This window comes from Strongylocentrotus purpuratus, unplaced genomic scaffold (assembly GCF_000002235.5).
Source record: "Strongylocentrotus purpuratus isolate Spur 01 unplaced genomic scaffold, Spur_5.0 spur5_scaffold_4, whole genome shotgun sequence".
Classification (NCBI taxonomy): Eukaryota; Metazoa; Echinodermata; class Echinoidea; order Camarodonta; family Strongylocentrotidae; genus Strongylocentrotus; species Strongylocentrotus purpuratus.
In genome coordinates this window covers 34241004-34265810 of record NW_022145610.1, presented here as the reverse complement: position 1 = coordinate 34265810, position 24807 = coordinate 34241004, and the positions used below count along the sequence as shown (strand labels likewise).

The window sequence follows — 24807 nt, the reverse complement described above, 5'->3', positions numbered from 1 at the left end:
AAAGGTTTAATTGATTACGCTTACTTTTCGCCTAATAAGTGATATGAATCCTTCGTCTTCCAGGTATTTACGGAGATTGATGGTGTACAGCCAGATGTAGTTCCACAATACGGAGGTGAAACGTTAACTGACTACTGTCCATACCACAAGGTAAGGCGGTCTATGTTAATTGTAGGGATACATCAAGGATACTAACATTGTAACAATCGAAGGGGGCACAATGCCAACAAAAGAAGAGGAAAGAAAAAGAGGAGGAAGAAGAAGAAGCGGAAGAAGAAGATGAAGAAGATGAAAAAGAAGATAAAGAAGAAGAAGAAGAAGCAGAAGAAGAAGAAGAAGAAGAAGAAGAAGAAAGGGGGTGAAAAGGATGGGGAGGCGGAAGAGGAGAAGGAGAAGAAGAACTAGAAGAAGAGATAAAAGAAGAAGATAATGAAAGAGGGGGAAGGAGGAATGGGAGGAGGAGGAGGAGGAGGAGGGAAAAAAACACATTTGCTTCGCTTAAATTCTTTTATAATCAATTTATTTATGGGGGTATGATTTGTTTTTTGGAGATGGGGGTTTGAGCCCCAAAGCCCTCCTCTAGAACCCCTACCTCTAAATGTAGAATATAATGTAAACAGTCGTTTAGGCTGAAGGAAGTTTACCGTAATTAAATTAAAAAAATGATATGACAAAAATGAAATGTTATCATCCTAACTTTTTTCCGTCTTGAATCTTACAGGCAGATACGTCTGTGCCCCGGAACCAAACTGTCAATGACCTCTACTGTACCAACAAGGAAAGTAAGAAGGCAAATTACTCGATGAAAGTTTTCGTACTAGAGCGCGCACAGATTATGTAGGAATTGTATATCATAATAAAAAATGAATATGATTGCTGCTGTAAATGAAGCATACATATACATAAAGACATTAGCGCCCAAGAAAACGTTTATATCTTTTGTACAATCGGCAAGGAAATAGTTAATACAATTATTTATTGCCAGTCTCATGTAGTATGATAAACATCATATTCATTGTTATTCGAATGTATTATCAGCTTATAACGGTAGGTACGTTATGAACCTCCCTCTTCTTGTGCATGGAAACGAATGCAGGATTTGTCCCTGTCGTTCTGAAAACAACATGTATCATTTACTATTGTTTTATTTGCTTATGACATATTTTAACGATTTTACGTGATTGACAAGTAAATTGCACAGAGAAATGACAAAGCGTACAACTTTTTCGCAGTCGGCAAAGTTTCAAATGACATTTAAACTGGTTTCTTTGCAAACATGTTATATTTTGTTGAAGCGTTTTCGACAATAAGTCTATAACATCACTATACGTCCGACTCCTTTCAATGGATGTTACACACATAGGCCTAGTCCATGTTTACTTCTTTTTCTCCCCCAGTTATCAATGACTGTCGAGTTAGTAACTGCATGAATGGTGCAGTGTGTCGTGACGTCATCAGTGGGTACTACTGCGATTGCCCGGCTGGATATGCTGGCGCTCTTTGCGACCATGGTAAGAAAATACACAAATAGAAATTCCTTCTTATTTTTCAATACGGACATATTTAAAAGCTATATTTTTGACAACTGAGGTAGGTCACATGATGATCGAGTGGCACTTTGTTCAATTTATTGTAGAGGTGTTGTGGTCTAGCGGATAAGTCACCCGACTGCAGATCACAAGGTACGGGGTTCAAGTCCCGCTGCGGCACTAGTGTCCTTTGATAAGACGTTAGTCTACATTTGCCACTCTCCACCCAGCTGTAAATGGGTACCTGATATGCTTGAGCGCTAGTTACTTCGGCAGCTCGGCTATAACCAGGGTAACTAGAGTACCTACATAAAGATGTAAAGCGCCACGAGCGTCAGAGCCTGGCGGAAACCGGCGCTATATAAATATCCATATTATTATTAATATTATTATTATTGACACGAATGATCAACAAATGATTGATTAATAGATTGAATATTAATTAGTTACATGATTCATTGATTGGTTGGTTGCATAATTCAAAAGCATGAACTTTCCAATAGCTATTTGCATCTTTCTAAAACTATTCAGTCATAATTTTTACATTAATTTTTTCATTCTTTCCAACTATTCAAAATACGCTAGATTTTGTTGCCGATTTGATTCTTTCTATGATTCGTCTCCTCTCAAATTGCTTCTAGTGAATAGCGAATGTACCGTAAACACAGGCTGTGGAGTCAACGAGGTTTGCACTGCCAACCAGTGTGTATGCGAACGAGATAGAATACGAGGTGAAAACGATATATGCATCGGAGTAACAGGTACGATGGTTTAAAAAAACAGAGTCTTGACGGTGTTAATCTAAATTGTCAATCTATTTTCGATGTAATTCTTAATTATATCACTTTCCGTGTGTACGATAGCTGATCATAATAGTTTAAAGTCATCGCCAATTGTATAATATACATGTATATAACGGTTGGATATTATATTGCCCCTCCCCTTATTTAGTTATTATCTCTCCACCCCCATCTGTCCCCTCTCTGTCTCTCTGTCTCTCTTCTCTCCTCCTTCTCTCCCTCTTCTATCTCCCTTCTCTCGGTCCCATTCCTCTGTCTTGCTTCTTAAATTTTGTACAATCTTCTTCGTATGAGTATTTTCAAAGATTACAAGATTTACAACGACAACGTTGGCCCTATGTTTCTCAGGTAGACTTGACCTAACCTCAAACCTAATACTAATCCTAATTATAATCCTAGCTCTAACCAGAATGGGACTTGTGACGAATTGGATTAAATAGTCAGTGGTCAAACAACCAATTACCCCAATAGTGCGTAGAACCAATACGTTAGAACTCGAGAGACACCGCAATATTCTAGCAGACTGTAGAAAATGACATTTTTCTCCGTTTACATATGATCATTATTCTTAGAGGTTAAAGAATATTCGATGACTCTCACAGTATCAGAGGTGGATGGACAACCAGCTGTATATGATCCTTCACTGATGGGGGCTGAAGGAGAAGAATTTAGACAAGGGATCGAGTACGAGGTAATAACTAATATGAACTAATTGTGCTGGTAAGGTGAATTATGGTAGTTGTGCTGGTGATGGTTGTGAACTTGTGATGGAGGAGCTGGAATTGGTGACAAAGAAGATGGTGATGATGGTGATGTTGATGATGGTGGTGCTGGTGGTGCTGGTGGTGCTGGTGGTGCTGGTGGTGCTGGTGGTGCTGGTGGTGAAATTGTTGGTGATTGTGGTGGTGGTAATTGTGGCGATGACGGTAATAATGATGTTGGTATAGTACCAGTGTTGGTGATAATAGTAGTGATGGAGGTTATGGTGGTGTAGTTGGTGAGGTATTACTCATAGTAATGATGGAAGAGGCAATGGTGATGGGGTTGAAGAGGTGGTGGTGGTGGTGGTAATGTGATGATGGTTATAGTGATGATGATAATGATGACGAAGATGAGATGATTAACATCGTTTTGATGGGGATGTCGCCGTAGTGCACATAATGCGCATTAAGTGATAACTATTACATCAGTCCAACATAAAACAAACCGAAAAGACGGTTACCCTGGACATCTCTAATTAATTTCCTTCCAGATTCGCCAGATCATTGGAAATGACGCCTCCCTCAGTGTTGCCCTGGTAGATGTAGTGACACGGAATATATTCAGTGGAAGTATCGTGGTGGAAATGGCCTTAATATTTCGGGAGAACTCATCAAATAACTCTTCAAACATCAATCTAGCTTCAGTGGTAGCAGCTACTACCACTGATGAGAATATCTTACGGGAGAGTGGCACGGCATTCACAATCGTGTGGAACGCATCGGCTGTTCAAGGTACAAATTGATCAACTAATTTGTTCCAATACCATCTTCATTCCTCTTTTACTAATCAACGCGAGATCTGTATTATGTAGACCTAAATTATTTCATTATTTAGAGATCAGAGATAAAGATACCATAAAATATGTTACGAATGAAGGTAAAAGGTGAAGAGAGCAATCCTAGAAAAGTTCCCAAAAGAGTTTGTTCCAGCTTTTGAAAGTTAGGAAGTCGATTAGTGTGGGATATTGACAGCAGATTAGAGATATGGTATTTAAACATGAAGATGATATATTGAAACGGCCACATGGATATCTTTATCGCTGTTAACCAATCGAAAAGGCCTTAATCGTATTGATTCAGAACACGACTGTCTATTGAATCATTCATTTCATTTTCATTTCATTTCATCTTATTTCAATTTTTTCCATTTCTGAATAAATAAAACATCAGTATTTACATTAAAACATACATAAATGAATATAAACTTTTTTTAAACAGAAGCGGTCAGAGCTCCAAGATAAACCTATTCTTTCTTCATCTTTGTCTATCCCTTTATCTATCTACCGATCTGCATCTTCTCTTACTCTCCCCATTCTCCTATATATTAACAAAATATTTCTTCCCCTGCCTGAAGAAAAAAATCTTCAACTATTATCTGATTTGACTTCTTGATTCTAATTCTCAGATGCAAACGAGTGTGAGGATTCAGCCGGCAATGACTGCTCTCCGTACGCTCAGTGTATGAACACAGATGGCAGTTATGAATGCACCTGCCTACCAGGGTATGAAAACACCGGACCATCAGGGGTTCCTCCTGGTCGAAACTGTACAGGTACAGCACCCCGAATAACCTATCATACAATTCACTTTTCTTGCTTACGACAAGTTTGATGCGTGTTGTCAGATAAAGCAGATTATTCTAATCATGTTCAATTATTTACCCAGGGTAGCCATATCACTATTTATACTATTCTTCTTGTGGGCCCTGCACCTATTATTACCCAAACATTACAAGGTACCGATTCACCGCAATCGTTAATGCCGGGCTTGGAATTTAACCTCAACACTTGTATACAATGCAAGAACGCAATGATTCCACATGAACTCGCCAACGGAGACGCGCGTTGAGACACGCTCAATGCTTTTAGACCAGTAAATTTCCTCCCTAGACTCTACACATAAATGCATTACAGTGACAGGCATATTTTATTAAAATTCTTTGTTTTAGATTGACGTAGGAGGTGAGTTATCGAAGCTAATTACAGTTTCGAGATCACCTTAGGTAATAATCTTACCGTGTCCCTGGAAGCAGTAAATATTTGTATACCACTCACACATAATACTCGTATTGGAATATTTCGTTCTATTGTTTGGGGGACTATCGTCTTTCGTTCCTCATATTCATTTGCATATTACATTGATATTATGTACAATACTTTTCTATAAAATAATTTACAGGGAGAATTAAGATTTCTTGAAACAGAAACAATTGTGTTTGTTTTAAATACCCCCCCCCCCGACACAGATATCAATGAATGCAGCCCAGATCCTTGTCTCAATGGTGCGACTTGCTCGGACGGAGTCAATGGTTATACATGTACTTGTGCTGACGGATATAGCGGAGATGACTGTGGAACAGGTATTCTTTTATTTCTTTGATTTTACCAACAATAAATGTTGATTTCTGAGGCTATTTCTGAGGTTATATCATTATAATCATTATATTTGTACTCTTCTGTTGCAAAATATATACATCAAACATTTGTGTATTTTTATCCCCCCCCCCCGACACAGATATAAATGAATGCAGCCCAGATCCTTGTCTCAATGCTGCGACTTGCACGGACAGTGTTAATGGTTATACCTGTATTTGTGTTGACGGCTTTAGCGGAGATGACTGTGGAACAGGTATTCTATTTATTCTTTGAATTTACTAAAAAACGAATGCTAATTTCCGAGGTTATTTCTGAGGCTAGATCATTTTAATCATTATAACAGTACTCTCCTGTTCCAATATATATCAAACATTTGTGTACTTCTATCCCCCTACACAGATATAAACGAATGCAGCTCAGATCCGTGTCTCAATGGTGCGACTTGTTCGGATCGAGTCAATGGTTATACCTGTACCTGTGCTGACGGATATAGCGGAGATGACTGTGGAACAGGTATTCTTTTAATTCTTTGATTTTACTAATGGGGCTTTCACATATACACTCCGGGGCCCGTACGGCGAGTAAAACAGACATTTTGGGAATTTTCGTCCGATGCCCGGCCGGCTCCCGTACAGTTCCTAATGGCGCCGGGATATTTTCACTCGCCGTACGGGCGCCGTGGCGTGAGTTGGCTGCTCCCATTTCTCCCGACGTTTTTATCTGACCTTAAGGCCGTAGAAAGCACGTAAAGGGCCCGTGGGGCACCGTACGGGTCCCTTGCGGGCTCCGGTTGGTGCCCGGACCCCCCCCCACTCAGTGTTATTTAGGGTACGCGTATGCATGTTCCCTTCCTTTGAAAACACCCCCCTAAGTCTGGTGTGTAACGTCAATACGGGCCGATTGTTTGTGTATTACGAGCACTTTGTTACGTTAAGTACCCCTTTACCAGAGATCCTGGGAATATGAATGCAGTCACTCTGTTCCCGTAGTGGGGGAAGGGGGGGGGGACAGGTCTCTCACGATTTTTTTCTGTCAATTCTCAATGGAGGCGTAGATGTCAAAGGCACATAGTTCAGTGCACCGCACGGCACCCACCCGGGTACCTTGAGGACGCCGGCCGGGCCCCGGGAGCCATGGGTACACCTGTTCATCGGACGGAGCCCGTAAGCTTATCGACCGGCACCCGGCCAGAATCCGACCGGAACCCTACCGGCACCCTTACGGGCGCCGCAAAAATGAAAGTCGGAAGGGTCCCGTACGGTCTCTAAAATCCACGGGAAACCGCAGGGTAGTGAAAATCGTACGGGGCCCGGTGTATATTCGTCCTCGGCATAAAAATAAATGCTATTTTCGAATTATTGTTCAGGTTATATCATTTTATTCATTATAACAGTATTTTCTGTTGCAATATTTATCAAATATTTGTGTACTTCTATCCCCCTACACAGATATCAATGAATGCAGCTCAGATCCTTGCCTCAATGGTGCTGATTGCTCAGACGGAGTCAACGGTTATATCTGTATTTGTGCTGACGGGTATAGCGGAGATGACTGCGGAACAGGTATTATATTAATTCTTTGATTTTATTATTAAACAATGAATGCTAATTTCCGAGGTTATTTCTGAGGTTAGATCATTTTAATCATTATATCAGTACTCTTCTGTTGCAATATGTATATTAAACACTTGTGTATTTGTATCTCCCCGACACAGATATAAACGAATGCTACCCAAATCCTTGTCTCAATAATGCAGTTTGCACGGACAGTGTTAATGGTTATATCTGTATTTGTGTTGACGGATATAGCGGAGATGACTGTGGAACAGGTATTCTTTTAATTCTTTGATTTTACTAATGGGGCTTTCACATATACACTCCGGGGCCCGTACGGCGAGTAAAACAGACATTTTGGGAATTTTCGTCCGATGCCCGGCCGGCTCCCGTACAGTTCCTAATGGCGCCGGGATATTTTCACTCGCCGTACGGGCGCCGTGGCGTGAGTTGGCTGCTCCCATTTCTCCCGACGTTTTTATCTGACCTTAAGGCCGTAGAAAGCACGTAAAGGGCCCGTGGGGCACCGTACGGGTCCCTTGCGGGCTCCGGTTGGTGCCCGGACCCCCCCCACTCAGTGTTATTTAGGGTACGCGTATGCATGTTCCCTTCCTTTGAAAACACCCCCCTAAGTCTGGTGTGTAACGTCAATACGGGCCGATTGTTTGTGTATTACGAGCACTTTGTTACGTTAAGTACCCCTTTACCAGAGACCCTGGGAATATGAATGCAGTCACTCTGTTCCCGTAGTGGGGGAAGGGGGGGGGGGGACAGGTCTCTCACGATTTTTTTCTGTCAATTCTCAATGGAGGCGTGGATGTCAAAGGCACATAGTTCAGTGCACCGCACGGCACCCACCCGGGTACCTTGAGGACGCCGGCCGGGCCCCGGGAGCCATGGGTACACCTGTTCATCGGACGGAGCCCGTAAGCTTATCGACCGGCACCCGGCCAGAATCCGACCGGAACCCTACCGGCACCCTTACGGGCGCCGCAAAAATGAAAGTCGGAAGGGTCCCGTACGGTCTCTAAAATCCACGGGAAACCGCAGGGTAGTGAAAATCGTACGGGGCCCGGTGTATATTCGTCCTCGGCATAAAAATAAATGCTATTTTCGAATTATTGTTCAGGTTATATCATTTTATTCATTATAACAGTATTTTCTGTTGCAATATTTATCAAATATTTGTGTACTTCTATCCCCCTACACAGATATCAATGAATGCAGCTCAGATCCTTGCCTCAATGGTGCTGATTGCTCAGACGGAGTCAACGGTTATATCTGTATTTGTGCTGACGGGTATAGCGGAGATGACTGCGGAACAGGTATTCTATTAATTCTTTGATTTTACTATTAAACAATGAATGCTAATTTCCGAGGTTATTTCTGAGGTTAGATCATTTTAATCATTATATCAGTACTCTTCTGTTGTAATATGTATATTAAACACTTGTGTATTTGTATCTCCCCGACACAGATATAAACGAATGCTACCCAAATCCTTGTCTCAATAATGCAGTTTGCACGGACAGTGTTAATGGTTATATCTGTATTTGTGTTGACGGATATAGTGGAGATGACTGTGGAACAGGTATTCTATTAATTCTTTGATTTTACTAACAATAGATACTAATTTCCGAAGTCATTTCTGAGGTTATATCATTTTAATCATTATATAATTACTTTTCTGTTGTAATACCTTTCAAACATGTGTATTTGAATCCCCCGACACAGATATCAATGAATGCAGCTCAGATCCGTGTCTCAATGGTGCGGCTTGCACGGACAGTTATAATGGTTATACCTGTACTTGTGCTGACGGATATAGCGGAGATGACTGTGGAACAGGTATTCTTTTAATTCTTTGATTTTACTGCTGAACAATGAGTGCTATAATGTCCGAGGTTATTTCTTAGGTTATATCATTTTAATGATTAATCATTATATCAGTACTCTTCTGTTGCAATATATATTAAAGGTAATGCAAAGTTTGGGGAAATTTTGAAAATTGAATGGATAGTAGTTCTTAATTTAGATATATTTGGATGCCCCTGTAGATGTTTTATAAGCACTAGAACATGTAGCCCCTAAAACACTTCTGTTTTCGAGAAATTCAATAATTAAAAAGTTACCGGTGCTCCCGGTAAACTTCAAATATTTCAAATAGCGCCTAAGGCTATTCCATGGTAGCTGCGACCATGACAATATCAGAATATGCAGTTATGATAATTTCCAAACGGGAATAGCAAATCGGTTGATTGTATTGAAAAAAACATTGTTTTAAAGCTTAAGTAATATCAGTCTTGAGAGGGAGCTATACAACATAAAGACTTTATTCTTTACAATTTCATCACTTTAGACTCGATTTCAACCGCGACAACGATCATTGGATATTGTAAAATCGCATATGCTTCCAATATGTTTATTTGAACCAAATTCATGACCCCATAACAAAAATTTGTATTACCTTTCAAACATTTGTGTATTTCTATCCCCCGACACAGATATCAATGAATGCAGCTCAGATCCTTGTCTCAATAGTGCGGCTTGCTCGGACGGACTCAATGGTTATACCTGTACCTGTGCTGACGGATATAGCGGAGATGACTGTGGAACAGGTATTCTTTTAATTCGTTGATTTGACTAACAATGAATTTTCGAGGATATTTCTGAGGTTTGATCATTTTAATCATTATATCAGTATTTTTCTGTTGCAATACATGATTCACTATGATACAACATGTGAGTCGTCAACCTACGTTTTTTCTCTCAGAATTTTACCAATTTTACCAGTTTTACACTCTCTTGCCAACAATCTTTTGCTAGTAATGTGGAGGTATTACTCTATAGCAGCAGCGAGCATCCTTGTAGATATATACTGGGACTATTAAGTGGTAAAATTTAGAGTTTGGTTTGCTTCAGCAGGAACTGGAATTGGATATTGCTTTGTATTGTCCCACCTATATACATTAGTGTAAGTACAAAACTGCATTGTCTGCTTTGTACTATCCTGTATTACTATCACTGAGTATTACTGTCATTCTCTTCAACGATATTCAACTATCACCATGTCTGTTGCAAATGCATTTGACTTGCTGGAGGTGGAAGGTGTTCGCGATGGGGACGTGTCATTTAGACTTGATGATGTAGTACAGGGTGCGATGGAGCACATTCCTGAAGGGGGCATTAACCGGCAGCTAGTGGGAGATGTTGTCAAAGCGGTGGTTGCTGCATTGCTACCAGTGATGCAGTCGATAGCTGCACAGGTGTCTCCCAAGGTTTCGGTGCAGAAGGTGCAGGCATCCCTACAGAAGCATGATGTGCGGCTCGATGAGATGGAGCAGTACTCCAGAAGGGACAACATCGTGCTGCGGGGGGTGCCGGAGAAGGAAGGGGAGAACACCAATGATGTCGTCATCGAGGTGTCCGCGTCTACCGGCATTAAGGTGGTGGGGGCTGACATCAGCACCAGCCATAGGATTGGACGCCCCCAGCCAAACAGGTCAAGGCCAATCGTCGCCAGATTTGTCCGCCGGGATCTGCGGACTGACATCCTCCGCAACAAGAGGAAGTTGAGGGACTCTCAACACAAAGACATTATGGTGTCTGAGCACTTGGCACCTGGCCGTGCCAAGTTACTACACGCCGTCAAGCAGGACGACCAGGTGGAGAGGGTGTGGACAATTGACGGAAAGGTGCACTGTATCCTGAAGGGTGATCCCAGGAAACAAATTATTCATGGACCGGATGACCTTTTCCGTCGGCTAGGATGGTCAGAAGATCGAATGAAACAGTCTGGCCTGTTTACTGAAGTCTCCAGCTAGGAAGTATTCGGCCCTCTCTCAAATCTTTCAAATCTTTCAAATCTTTCAAATCTTTCAAATCTTTCAATGCTCAGCCTTAATGTTAATGGTTTAAAGAGTAAACTTGACATTGGACTTTTGGATTTATACTCTAAAATTTTTGATATAATATGTCTCACTGAAACAAAAACAGATACACCTGATCTTTTAAATACTTACTTGTCCGAATATAAATGTCATAGCATACAAAAGAGCTCGAATAAGCAGCAGTATGGTGGTTTTCATGGTATGTGTATTTTAATGAAAAATTCTATTTTTGAGTGTTCTACACGAATTCAGCCTACTCTCTCAGAATCCGTCATATGGGGGAAGGTCGGGAGTGAGCTTCTAGGCTTTCCGTTTATTCTTGTTGCTATTTATCTCCCATGTGAGGGATCCATTCATTATTCTCATGAACTGTTCGATGATTTATGTAATGACATCGTTGATATTAAAAGTAAACACAATGCACCATTTTGTTTATTAGGGGACTTTAATGCCAGAACAGGGATGCTTGATGATTTTTTGGATGAAGATGATTTTGTGGACCAGTCCAGCCTAGGAGCTTGTGATGGTGACTTGGACATGTATGATACAGATATTTTTAATTCTCGTTTTAATAATGATACAGTTGTTAATAATAATGGTAAGAAAGTTATTGAGATGTGCCAAAGTTTTGATTTAAGAATTGTGAATGGTAGAGCAGGTAGTGATCACACTATTGGAAAGTATACCTGTTTTAATAAGAATGGTGGTCGTAGCACTGTTGATTATGCTATTATGTCAAAACGATTATTTCCATTAGTAAAAGATTTTGATGTTGATATTTTTGATAGATGTTTGTCTGATGTACATTGCCCTATTATGCTAACCTTGCAATCTGAAGATATTTTGAACAGTGATTCATTGAGAAATGAAAGTAGGGAAGCACGCACAGGGCCAGACAAGTCAAATTATCTCGTCTTTCAATGGAATAGTAATAGTATGTCAGACTTTAAGCAGCATACTAAAGATTATAGCGAGGTAATGCATAAATTTGTATATCAACTTGAAGCTGATGTTAATCAAGAAGGTATTGATATTTTTTATTCACATTTGTGCGATATGTTTTTGAGTACGGCAAAGGAAGTTGGAGTGTGTAAATTAAAGCATCATAAAAAAGATGGAAGTAAATCAGGTAACAGTCAGAGTAAGCAAAGTCAACAGCCATGGTTTGATACTGAATGTAGAAATGCTCGGAAGGAATATTTGAATGTTAAAAATAGATGGAAGAGGAAAGTAAAAGTGATGAGGAACTCTGATGTACCTGTTGATTCAAGTAATTATGATGATGCAGGGAAATCTTATAGGAATTTGTTACGTTGTAAAAAGAGGTTATATTTTCAGGACTTGAACAAATCATTACGTTCATTGCGGACAAAAAATCCTAAGGAATATTGGCAGCTACTGAATGGTAAGAATGAACGTAAGGAGAAAGATATTGGAAATGTTTCATTAAAGGACTTTTTAAATCATTTTAGTCGTTTAAGTTATAAGGAGGTTGATGAGCCAGAACCCCCAATTGTTATGCAAGAGTTATCTCAGGAAAATGTTTGTCTCGATGTTCCGATTACTTTGAAGGAAGTTGACATGATGATTAAGAAGCTTAAAAATACTAAAGCTTGTGGAAGGGACTCTATTAGAAATGAGTTCCTTAAAAGTTGCCCCCTGGAGATTCTTCAGGTTGTAGTTAAGTTCTTTAATGTTGTATTGGATTCTGGTATTGTTCCAACAGAATGGTGTATTGGGATAATTATTCCTATATTTAAGAATAAGGGAGAGAATACAAACCCTGATAATTATAGAGGCATTACTTTATTGAGTTGCTTAGGTAAGCTGTTTACATCAATTTTGAACTATAGGATCACTCAGTTTGTTGAGGATGAGAGTTTGTTAGGGGAAGAGCAAGCTGGCTTCCGGTCCAACTATTCAATCACAGATAATGTATATGTTTTAAAGTCTATTATTGATGTTTATTTAAAGAATTCTAAACGCCTTTATTGTGCATTCATTGACTATAAGAAAGCCTTTGATTTGGTTGACCGTGCAGCATTGTGGGTTAAAATGTTTAGAATGGGAGTAAAAGGCAAGATTTTTAACGTTATAAGGAACATGTACAGGTGTGCTAAATCATGTGTTGCTAACGAGGGAGGTATGTCCAGTTTATTTACATGCAATATTGGAGTGCGTCAAGGTGAAAACCTCTCACCTCTCTTGTTTGCTATTTATTTCAACGATTTCCAACAATCTATAGGAAACTCGTACAAGGGCTTGGAATTTTTGAATACTATTATTAAAAATAAATTGCCTTTTGATGGTATTGAAATATATTACGAGTTATTTTCTTTGTTATATGCTGATGACACAATTATTCTAGCAGAAACTCCTGAAGAGTTGCAAAAAGCCCTAAACGCAGTGAAAGATTATTGTGACACTTGGCACTTAACTGTTAATGCCAGCAAAACGAAAATTGTTGTTTTTTCACGTGGGAAAGTTAGAAGAATTCCAGAATTTGTTTATGATGGTGGTGTACTGGAAGTTGTTTATGACTTTGTATATTTAGGAGTGACGTTTAATTATAATGGTAACTTTAAAAAAGCAATTGCTAAACAGGTCACACAAGCTCGAAAGGCAATGTATAGTATGTTAGTAAAGGCAAAAAGGTTGCATTTATCTGTTGATACACAATGTCATTTATTTGATCACTTAGTTTTGCCAATTCTATTATATGGTGCTGAGGTCTGGGGCTATGAGTGTATAGATCAACTTGAAGTTTTCCAAAGAAAATTTTTAAGAACGATATTGTTTGTAAATAAGTGCACACCTGACTGCATGGTTTATGGTGAAACTGGACGTGGTAAAATACTCGATAAAATTAAGTGTAGGATGATTGGATATTGGGTTAGATTAGTTAAAGGAAAGCAATCAAAGTATTCATTAATTCTTTTTAAGTTTTTGTTGCAGTTGCAAAGTGAAGGACAAAGTTTAGTTAATATAAAGTCACAATGGGTCGAGTTTCTTGCAGACAGTTTTGATTATGCAGGACTTGGGAACGTCTGGCGAGCTCAAGGAGAAGGATATAGTGCTGCCTGGATTATGAATACTATGAAAACCAGGCTTTCTGACATGTCTATTCAGGAATGGAGCGCAGCTACCTGGTCAAATCGTATTTGCACGAACTATAGGATGTTTAAGAATGAGTTGGTTTATGAAAAATACCTGCAGATATTATGTCAGAAGGAAGCAATAACTTTAAGTAAATTTAGATGCAGAACACATAGATTACCAGTTAATAAAGGTAGATTTGATGCAAATGTAGTAGATGATTTGCAATGCCCACTCTGTACACCAACAGATATTGGTGATGAATTTCATTATATTTTTGTATGTCCATTCTTTCAAAATGAAAGAAAAATGTATATACCAAATAACTTGTGTGGTAGTAGCTTAAGACCAAGTGCGTTGCACATGGAAAGGTTTTTAATACAGCTCACGCTTGCCAGCTAAAGAAATTAGCAAAATTTGTTAGAATCATTATGTCATATTTTTCAAAAGATTCAAGGGTAAATGGTAATACTGCAAATGATAGCTCACAAATAAGCAATGTTGTTAGGCACACTCGTAGCGGTAGGAGGGTGAATTGCCCAGTTCGCCTTGATTTGTAAATATGTTTATTTGTTCATATTATCACATGTTTATCATTGTTCATATTATCACATGTTTATTATTGTTCATATTATCAAATGTTTATCATTGTTCATATTATCACATGTTTGTCTTTGTTTATACTATCTTATTATGTTTATCAATTTTCATGTTATCACATGTTTATCATTGTTATACTATTGTTATATTGATACTATGTTGTAAATATGTTTGTACTCTCATACCCCGAGAGGGGGTCGATAGAGTCAATAAAATCTTACAATCTTACAATATATCAAACATTTGTGTATTTTTACCTCCCCCCCCCCCGACACAGATATAAATGGATGCAGCTCAGATCCTTGTCTCAATGGTGCGGGTTGCTCGGATGGAGTCAATGGTTACATCTGTATTTGTGTTGACGGATTTAGCGGAGATGACTGTGGAACAGGTATTCTATTAATTCTTTGATTTTACTAACAATGAATGCTCATTTCCGGTTTATTTCTGAGGTTATAAAATTGTAATCATTATACTTAGTAATTTTATGTTGTAATATATATCAAACATTTGTGTATTTTTATCCCCCGCCACAGATATCAATGAATGCAGCTCAGATCCTTGTCTCAATGGTGCGGCTTGTTCGGACGAAGTCAATGGTTATACATGTACTTGTGTTGACGGATATATCGGAGATAACTGTGGAACAGGTATTCTATTAATTCTTTGATTTTACTAATGGGGCTTTCATACACTCTGGGGCCCGTACGGCGAGTAAAACAGACATTTTTTTTAAATTTTCGTCCGATGCCCGGCTGGCTTCCGTACAGTTCCTAAGGGCGCCGAGATATTTTCACCCTACGGGCGCCGTGGTGCTGAGTTGGCTGCTGCCAATTCTCCCGACGTTTTTATCTGAACTTAAGGCCGTAGAAAGCACGTGAAGGGCCCGTGGGGCACAATACGGGTCCCATGCGGGGTCCGGTCGGTGCCCGGACGCCCGGCCCCCCAATCGGTGTTATTTAGGGTACGCGTATGCAAGTTCCCTTCCTTTGAAAACACCCCCTAAGTCCGGTCTGTAACGTCATTATGGGCCGATTATGTGTGTATTACGAGCACTTTGTTGCGTGAAAAGTACTCCTTTACTGGAGATCTTGGGAACATGAATAGGTACCTCCGTTCCCGTAGTTGGGGAAGGGGGGGGGGGACAGGTCTCTCACGATTTTTTTCTGTCAGTTCTTAATGGAGGCGTGGATGTCAAAGGCACATGTTCATCGGACGGAGCCCGTAAGCTTATCGGCCGGTACTCGGCCGGAATCCGACCGGAACCCGACGGGCACCCTAACGGGCGCCGCAAAAATGAAATTCGGAAGGATTCCGTACGGTCTCTAAAATCCACGGCAAGCCGCCGCGGGTAGGGAAAAGCGTACGAGGCCCGGTGTATATTTGACCTAGGCATAACAATAAATGCTACTTCCGAGTTATTTCTGAGGTTATATCATTTTATTCATTATAATAGTACTCTCCTGCTCCATTATATATCAAACATTTTTGTATTTTTATCCCCCGACACAGATATAAATGAATGCAGCTCAGATCCTTGTCTCAATGGTGCGGCTTGCACGGACGAAGTCAATGGTTATAGCTGTATTTGTGTTGACGGATATAGCGGAGATGACTGTAGAACAGGTATTCTTTTAATTCTTTGATTTTACTAACAATAGATGCTAATTTCCGAGGTTATTTCTGAGGTTAGATCATTTTAATCATTATATTATTACTTTTCTGTTGTAATATATATCCAACATGTGTATTTGTATCCCCCGACACAGATATCAATGAATGCAGCTCAGATCCTTGTCTCAATGGTGCGGCTTGTTCGGACGGAGTCAATGGTTATACATGTACTTGTGCTGACGGATATAGCGGAGATGACTGTGGAACAGGTAAAGATTCGTGTAAACTTTTGTTAACGACGGTGTACATTTACAGGGTTTGCCTTGAGATAATATAATTATCTTATTTTTGACGAAATGAGAAACTTGGACTACATATATTCTTTGCTATTTTTTATTATTTTATATCAAACCATGCATATGGTGATGTTCCGGATGTAGGAATGTTGTTTACAATGGGATAAAATGTAATGAAAAAGAAAAAAATAGTGAATAGTGAATATTCTTGTAGACCAACTAAGATTAAAAGGAAAACTTTATGTACGAGAGAATCTGGTAATGACAACAATATTCATGATACTAAACACTAAACACCGTATGGAAACAAACGCAAACGAAAACAAAACGTAACGAACAAATTACCGTTATGTTCAGTTACTTTAAGTCTTTAACTAACATATTTTGTTGATTTATTCATTATATTTGTCTCTTCTTATAGATGAAGATGAATGCATTGCATCGCCGTGCCAGAATGGTGGAGCATGCAGTAGTTTAGCGAACCGTTTTCTCTGTGAATGCTCTGCAGGCTATTCGGGAGACCGATGCCAGATCGGTAAGTTAAGATCACAAAACAATCACGTCACTTACATTATCAGGTACAGTGTATTACAGAATTGCATTATGGAATCGTAAACATGACTTTACATTAGATATAATTTCATTTGATATCTTATCAAATTCAAACTCTAGTTGGTCAATAAGCTATATTGTAGCTATATAGTAGCTTTGGTCGGTATGGGAAAAAAATACCTTCAACTTGTTCAAGATTACTACATTTCATTTCTTGACAAACTTCTTCGTGTTCATGTTGAAAGGATCTATACTTAAAATATTGTTCAGCAATTTCTTAACTTAAGCATTTCAAGTCTTTAGTGTTGAATAATTATTAAGACACAGTTTTATCTTTGATGATAAATATTGTTCTAGCACGATTGCAAAGACTTTCGAAAACCAACGTAAGGGCATTCAATAATCTATTGTAGGCGTATAGAAATCATGTTTGAAAAAACTTTGGATTACGTAACATATCGTTTTCCTGTTACGGTCCATTTAAACAGAGACGTAGCCGTAGGTTACTTTATTGAAAACTTTTGCGATCATAGTTCTCCATTAATTATTTGAAGTCGTGTGTATTTATATTACTTGTATCACAGAACCGGTGACTTGTGTTAGTGGCAACAGCTGTGGTGAGCTGAAGGTTTGCAACACTGAAGAGATGTGTGAATGTGGTCCTGATTATGTAGAGAACGCAAGTGGCCAGTGTGAGGGTGAGTGGCTAGATTTAAGCGGATTTTCAACTTCAATTTTTCTGACATTTCTTTTAAAAGCGAAAACATATCTAACACCGATTTTCATGAGGCAATTTTTCAAGAACGTCCTTTTTGTATGGGGCGGCGGGAAATAATCAGTTGAAATTCATCTTATTCACCCTCTCTCTTATACCCACGTATACATTGTATATAACTGCGGTTTGGGGCATATTAAAAATGTATCATGATTTGCTCAGGCCACTGGATGAAACCGTGGACTCCTCATTTTGACTGTTATTTACATTTTCTGATTTTCTTTGATACAGTTGCATACTCCTTCGAGGTATCGCTCACCATCACGTCATTGAATGGCGGGTCAATATCATTTACTATTGCCCTTACTGACGTCACGAGTTCAGAGTACATTAGGCTAGCGTTCATACTGAGAAGATTGGTAAGATTTTGATTACAATCCTGAACATTTCTTGTCAGTGCCCACTCCCTATGGACCACTTTCCCCGATACAATTACCTCGTAAGACGATTACCCTCATGGATGTTGTCCCGATTGCAGTTATCCTAGGGGACTTGTTGTGCTATAAATAGATGTCCAGTAGGTGTTCCGCTGGTTTTGTTATCCGGGGGACAAGTTGTTTCGGGCTCGTTATCAGGGGGTGATTTTCTCAGGGACTGTCCTAAGGATTGGTAATCAGGGAGGTAGCTATCCGGGAAATAGTTATCACAGGAGTAGGTTTTGTGGAGTAGTTGTCACAAAATAATACTTACCAGCTTACATTGTGCCAACTTATGATAAAAACAAATTTATTTTAAGTAGGTACAGTGGCACCGCATACATGCTTGACTAGGCGTAGTGTAGGACGCGGCTATTGAATTGATTACGGCCCATGAATTTGATTTAGCCACCTGTTGTTGTTGATAAAACAGTTTCTACTTATGTCAATCAATATTAAAATTCTAAAACTCTTCAATGATTGCGTATCTGAAACCCAAATTTTGATTTTGTTACCATGGTTATTCACTGGTCTAGCTGATTGAATAACTCAATATACTTTTATCAGTTTTAAGAAGGATAATCATAATCATATATTTAATATGCTTTCCGATGTTCATAGCTTTTGCTTCAAGTACGCATTCTTCGACGCCTCGCCCGTATCATCTTCACAAGTGGAAGTGTCATTGCCACGTTCGAAATCGGTACCGACGAACCGATGTCGCCGAACGACCTCCAACAAATGATCCTATCAGATCTAGGCAATGGTAACATCACATCTGGTGGCAGCTCCATAGGTGTTGATCCGGATTCTTTGGTCGCAACAGGTGAGTCAAAAATATTTTAGAACGCGATTTTACTATTCAGTGGCGATTTTTTTTTTTTTTTTTTTTTGGGGGGGGGGGGGGGTGGCACAATCCCTTTTGAAACCAATTTGTAATTCCGTAAGTACACGCAGAAAGATTCGCCCCCATTTTATGCTGAATTTCTCTTGTTTAACCTCTTAACCCTAAAAAAACATGTGAGAAACAGTGAAATCTATGGTTTTTAATAGATTATGCTAATTACAAATACAAATCTTAAATTATTATTCTTTGACTTAATCATAAGACGTGTAAGTCCTGTAAGTCGTCGTAAGTAAACTGTTATCATGATTACTTTTCGTTTTTATGCGGGTTAATTATGAACACCAATGGCGTTTTATTTCCTGGCTTACATGTACTTCCCAGCACTAAATTTGTCACTGTCTTTGAGATATTGAGTGTGCGACATTTTCAAAATCAAGTCCATTTTTATTCAGATGTCAACGAATGTCTGACGGCTTCTGACAACGACTGCTCGCATAATGCCGACTGCGTGAACGTGGAAGGGTCTTACAACTGTACATGCCGTGAGGGTTACGCTGACCGGTCACCTGACGCCCGCAGGCCTGGTAGGGTGTGCACAGGTAAGGTCTCTTCTCTCTCATCCTAGATAATACAAAATTATGGCCGTAACAGAATGTAGGAATGCCCTTGCTCGGTGTGGAATACAAAGATATTTTATGCTATTTGAACATCCCGTGATGTAATTGCACTTCACAGGCGACTCGTAATTATGCCATGAAAATATCATTATGTAGAAAAAAATGCACCTCATTTAAGTCATTTCAATTATAACCCGATCGCTACTATTTTCGAAAATAAATTCAAGGGCATTTTCACTACCATTTTGTAGATCCCATCGAAAACATGTTCTGATTACGTAATACCTTATTGTCCTGTTTGAACAAGCCTACTGATTCTAAAAAGTAGTTGCGGTCGTGTTTAGTGACTATTTCTAGATAAGTTTAGATAAGCAAATTTTATTTATAACACAATACACCTGTCCTGTATGTGAGTAAGCCTGATTCAAATCAAATCGAACGAATTGAGATATCTCACAGCGAAACTTTACTATCTTTTGTTATCCAAGGTGGGCTTTCGACGGGTACCATCATCGCCTTGTCAGTCGGTCTGGGCGTCGTCTTTCTGCTGTTCATTATCCTCACGTGTACCGCGTGCGTGTTCATGCAGTCCAGGGCAAACTTAATTAACAAGGAGCACTACGCCCGATCGCCCTATAATGTCCGCGGTCATCCTACTCATCGCACTAGAGATGGAGGTCGAGCCTTCAAGACCGACGTGGACCGGGACTTTGCGCACCTCTACGGGAAATACGCTGCTCCCCGCCCTATACCCCCGTTTGCTCTGTATGGTGATGGCACTAGAAACTGGTACTTGAGCGACGGGAGAGGACATATGGACTCTCCATTTGGGTCGAGAGGACCTGACTATCATATGGTAATTATAATCATATATTTCAACTTTTGTTTAAATTGTAAAATATGCTTAAATGCCAAACTGTTTCATCCATCCACTTTTTGGTGATAACATTTGAAACCATTGTTTTCCATCTCGTGATTGTAGTTCGTCTTTCATCTTTCCTTTTTCTTTTTTCTTTCTCACATTTTGTTTTATTGATTCAATCCCCTGATAATTAAATGTGATACTTCTTTTTGTCATTCCTGTGTTTAATTGTACTTCTTACTTTATTTCATAATACAATTCCTCATAACAAAAACCCCACTGTGCTTTCCCTTTACCCACAAGTCACCCCCGAGAGGCAGTGTCGCCCGACCTTCCCATAGAGGTAGTCAACGCCCACATGGATACTCGGCCTCTCCTGTCGATCGCCTTCAACCGTCTCTGAATGACTTCGAAGACACCCTTCCACCGTATTCGAGACGTTATGATCCCAACTTCGAAGAGGACGACGAGTTCCATCGCCCGTATTATGTCTCTGGAGAAGCTATTTACTGATTTGTCTCTATGTAATAGCAAGAGTATTCTGCAGGGCTTGCATTGAAATATAAAAATCGAAGTTATCAATCTTAGAAACTTACTGTAGAAACTGTTATGCATAATCTGTTTTAAACAAAGAATGAACATTTGCCCTCCATTTTAATACTCGAGGAACTTGTTTCACTTTAACATGTTTTATTAAAAAGAATGAAATGTATGAATAAATATCTGTTCTTATTTTATATTTTAATGATTTCATAATTATCGAGGTTTTTAGCTTTTCCCCTTTATCTTTCTACCACTTATTTTCCGAAGTGAAAGTTGAATTTATTACTTTTTGTAAGAGTTAATAAAGAATGCCACAGATTTAAATTTTTCCTGGCCAATGTGATTTTATTTGACACATGTTTAAAACCATACACATTTTGGACTAGACTGACTACTTTCTATATTTGCTACAATTGAAAGTTATTTTAATAGGCAAGTTATCTTTTTTTCAGAGGTGAGGTTGAAAATATAATATGCAATTGTTAAGTCGCCATCCACTCAGCAAAAGTTTACAATAAGCCAGTTCGTAAATTATGTAGATGAAGATACAATCTGCGCATGGTCAGGTCATTTGTGCAAAATTGTAAAACCCACCGACGCGAAAACTGGATTCGTGCTCATGAAAGTTATGTAATCATTATTCACCGATGCACCGACGGTACATTGCTATGATACACAGTTGGAAGTATTCTCCTCAAGAGTGCAAACAAAAGGCGTTCATGAAGCGCATCCATGACTTTGGCAGAGAACTACTCTAAATTGCACAAAAAGAAATGGGACTCCTCTATTTAACATATCTGTGAATATTTGGAGTCTTTTGTACAATGTGCTAACTACGAACTGGTCTATTGTTCTTCAATGTTTCACTAGTTATAATGTTATGGTAATTGTAATGAAGAGTGTGATCTGAAATGTAGTTATACCTTACATGCATTGCAAAGCAAAATCAAGAGTTAATATATACATCGAGTGACGACTATGATATAGAAATCAACCGTTGGAAGTCATAACCTGTAATGTAAGCTTCTAACTTTAAAACTAATTATTGAAGTGGGCAGTCTTCCACATATCTGTTACTTTTCTTCGCTCCAGTGGTCTCGCGACAACAGACAGCAAGAAGAATTACTTGAGAATTACTGAGAATTCAATTCAATTCAATTGGATATTATATTTATCAACAAATAATGCGTCGCAACATAACGTTGATTTGTGCATAATTTACATTGTGGTTACAATATTATTATATAGCGTGCAAGTGATAGAGGGTTGGTCAATATGGACTGATTTTTTATGAGATTTTTGAAATATACAATTTTCTATTTAATTTTGTCTGGATTGTAATTGGAGAATCGATTTGGGATCACGTTCGAAATGTATATAATACTTTCATTACAAACTTTTAGTTAATTTAGAAAATGTATGTATCCAATAAAGTGAGTTTGACCAACTACTCGATTTGGTATACAACTGTCGATTATTGTAGTTTTTACGTGATTTGTAAATGAATCCTATTGAACTTGATAATCATGCAGAATAGCATTAGAAGATAAATCAACTAATGTCACGGATTCCTTACAGTTTAACCATGTATTTAAACATCACAAGGAGTTCCTTGCGATAACTTTAAATAAATAATGACTATCTAATTTTGTTTCTTGCTTCATAGAGACATCTTCATCTCATGTTCTCACTCTCTTTTATCACATTGAACAAATTGCACTGTCACTGATGTCACCAGTATCGTGTTTATGAAACACGTAAAAGAGAGCCATCTATATGAATATGACCATCCTGATATGTCTTTACTTTGTTTCTCCTAGCATCCCGATTAATCTGAACCTGGATATACATGTATATGACTTGATCTGCCTCTCTCTCTCTCTCTCTCTCTATCTGTGTCTCTCTCTGTCTCTGTCTCTGTCTCTCTCTCTGTCTCTCAATAATCCACCCTCTTTCTCACATGCTCTTGCTCCTTCTCTTTTCTTGATCTCATTCCTTTCTTTTTCTCATAAGTTCATCACCGGAGAAAACACTTAACCCTAAAAAGGCCGGGCTATTTGAGTTCATGGTTTGATCTATTTTTTTAAAGGAAAAATTCCATATGTTTTGTACACAAATCACGAAAATGAGCGATTTTCGGGCTGACATGCAAAGACAAAAGGTCACGTGACCTTTTAACTATAGGTCCGATTTAAAAAAAAAAAATTTAAAGATGCGCAAAAACTCGAAAGAAAAAGGTCAGCGAGCGGCGGGGCGTCATCCATATGCGTTCCCGAACAATCATAAAAATCGTGGAGGGGGCCTTATTAGGGTTAACAGAAGTCAACATGCACATACTTTTATACATTTACTCAGCACAGAAGAAAATTTTGGAACAGTACTAGGCCTACTAGATCATATCATATTAAATATATTTTCGACTGATTCAACAGAAAACATTGCAGCAACAACCAACCACAGTAGAAAGACATCGACATAACATAAGTAGCTTCTGGAATGAAAAATAGTTGCTCTAACGTTAATAATCATAATAACATTCGTAGGCAAAAGAGCAAAAGCAATTAAATTCATTCATTTAAAAATAGTACAGTAAACAACATGGTTTGTAGCAAAAAGCTGAATTGCACATGAATACAGTATACAAATTCGAATTACATAGCAGATAGAAACGTTGTCTAACTACAATCATTTATATAACTATTTATTATAAAAATGTAAAAATTGTCTTTCAACAAGTTATTTTTAAGGGCTACGGTGAAGAAAAAAAAACATTGTGGATGGCAAGGTGACTGAGAGCAGACACCGAGTTCTATATTTTGTTAAAGAATTTAAAGTAGTAGATAACTGATGACAAATTGTTCTGCATTATTTAAAATCACTGTATAGGGGGTTGGGGGGGGGGGGGTTAATGAAATTACTTTTTCAGTCTGCAGTCGGTCTGGTGTCGGTCTCTTTGGTGTAACTGATTTACTTGGGGTAAGATAAATCCTCCTTTAAATCAGGCTTTAAAAACAAAAATTATTTTGTTATTATTTTATTTGGCAGAAAACACATAATATCAAAATACAGAATTGAAAATAATTAATTAATAGCAAATCACACAAAAATACATGAACACTGGGTGCACCCGGTTGTGCTGCCAGGCCTTGGGCAAAGTTAACCAAATAACTATAGTCTGCAGACCGCCCTCACCTACATGTATATCCCAACCAGATGCAACCAGTGCTGCAGATTCATGTGACAAGGACAATCTAAGAGATACATGTACCACATTCAAATAAATAAAATGCGTCAAGACAAAGCCTACACACGCCGGAGACTCATGACCACACCAGCAGAAAATAGTGGCACAATATGAACATTGAGTTATCATCTTCATTAGGGAAATTTTATATCCGGACTCCGGAGTGTGATTCAACCCTTAAAAAATCTATATGCCTATACATTTATTAAACATATATGAAAAAACATGCAAAATGTGACAGTGATAATGTTGCACAGATAATAATAATAATAATATTTAATTTTTATATAGCGCTTAATACAAATGTCTCTAAGCGCTTTACAAATATATACTATTACCCCGGTCATTGGATTCAGTGCTTGCCCGCATATGTACATGCAATTGAAGGAAAATTACGTGAACGTTGAAAGAACCGACTCACTAATTGAGGTTAAAAT

The 24807-nt window shown here is 38.7% G+C and overlaps 1 protein-coding gene across 1 annotated transcript; it reads left to right on the top strand.

Moving 5' to 3' along the window:
- Positions 1 to 61: 61 nt before the first annotated feature.
- On the top strand, positions 62 to 22576 carry LOC105446364 (fibropellin-1-like). The gene is made up of 27 exons (XM_030997817.1): positions 62 to 150; positions 722 to 782; positions 1398 to 1511; positions 2171 to 2290; positions 2902 to 3020; positions 3582 to 3822; positions 4496 to 4642; positions 5336 to 5449; positions 5605 to 5718; positions 5865 to 5978; positions 6914 to 7027; positions 7180 to 7293; positions 8230 to 8343; positions 8496 to 8609; positions 8753 to 8866; positions 9523 to 9636; positions 14882 to 14995; positions 15141 to 15254; positions 16117 to 16230; positions 16374 to 16487; positions 16936 to 17049; positions 17651 to 17764; positions 18073 to 18200; positions 18879 to 19083; positions 19557 to 19703; positions 20210 to 20577; positions 20887 to 22576. Exons 3-27 carry the CDS (start codon positions 1427 to 1429, stop codon positions 21094 to 21096), a joined length of 3480 nt encoding a protein of 1159 aa, XP_030853677.1. The 5' UTR covers positions 62 to 150; positions 722 to 782; positions 1398 to 1426; the 3' UTR covers positions 21097 to 22576.
- Positions 22577 to 24807: the final 2231 nt, after the last annotated feature.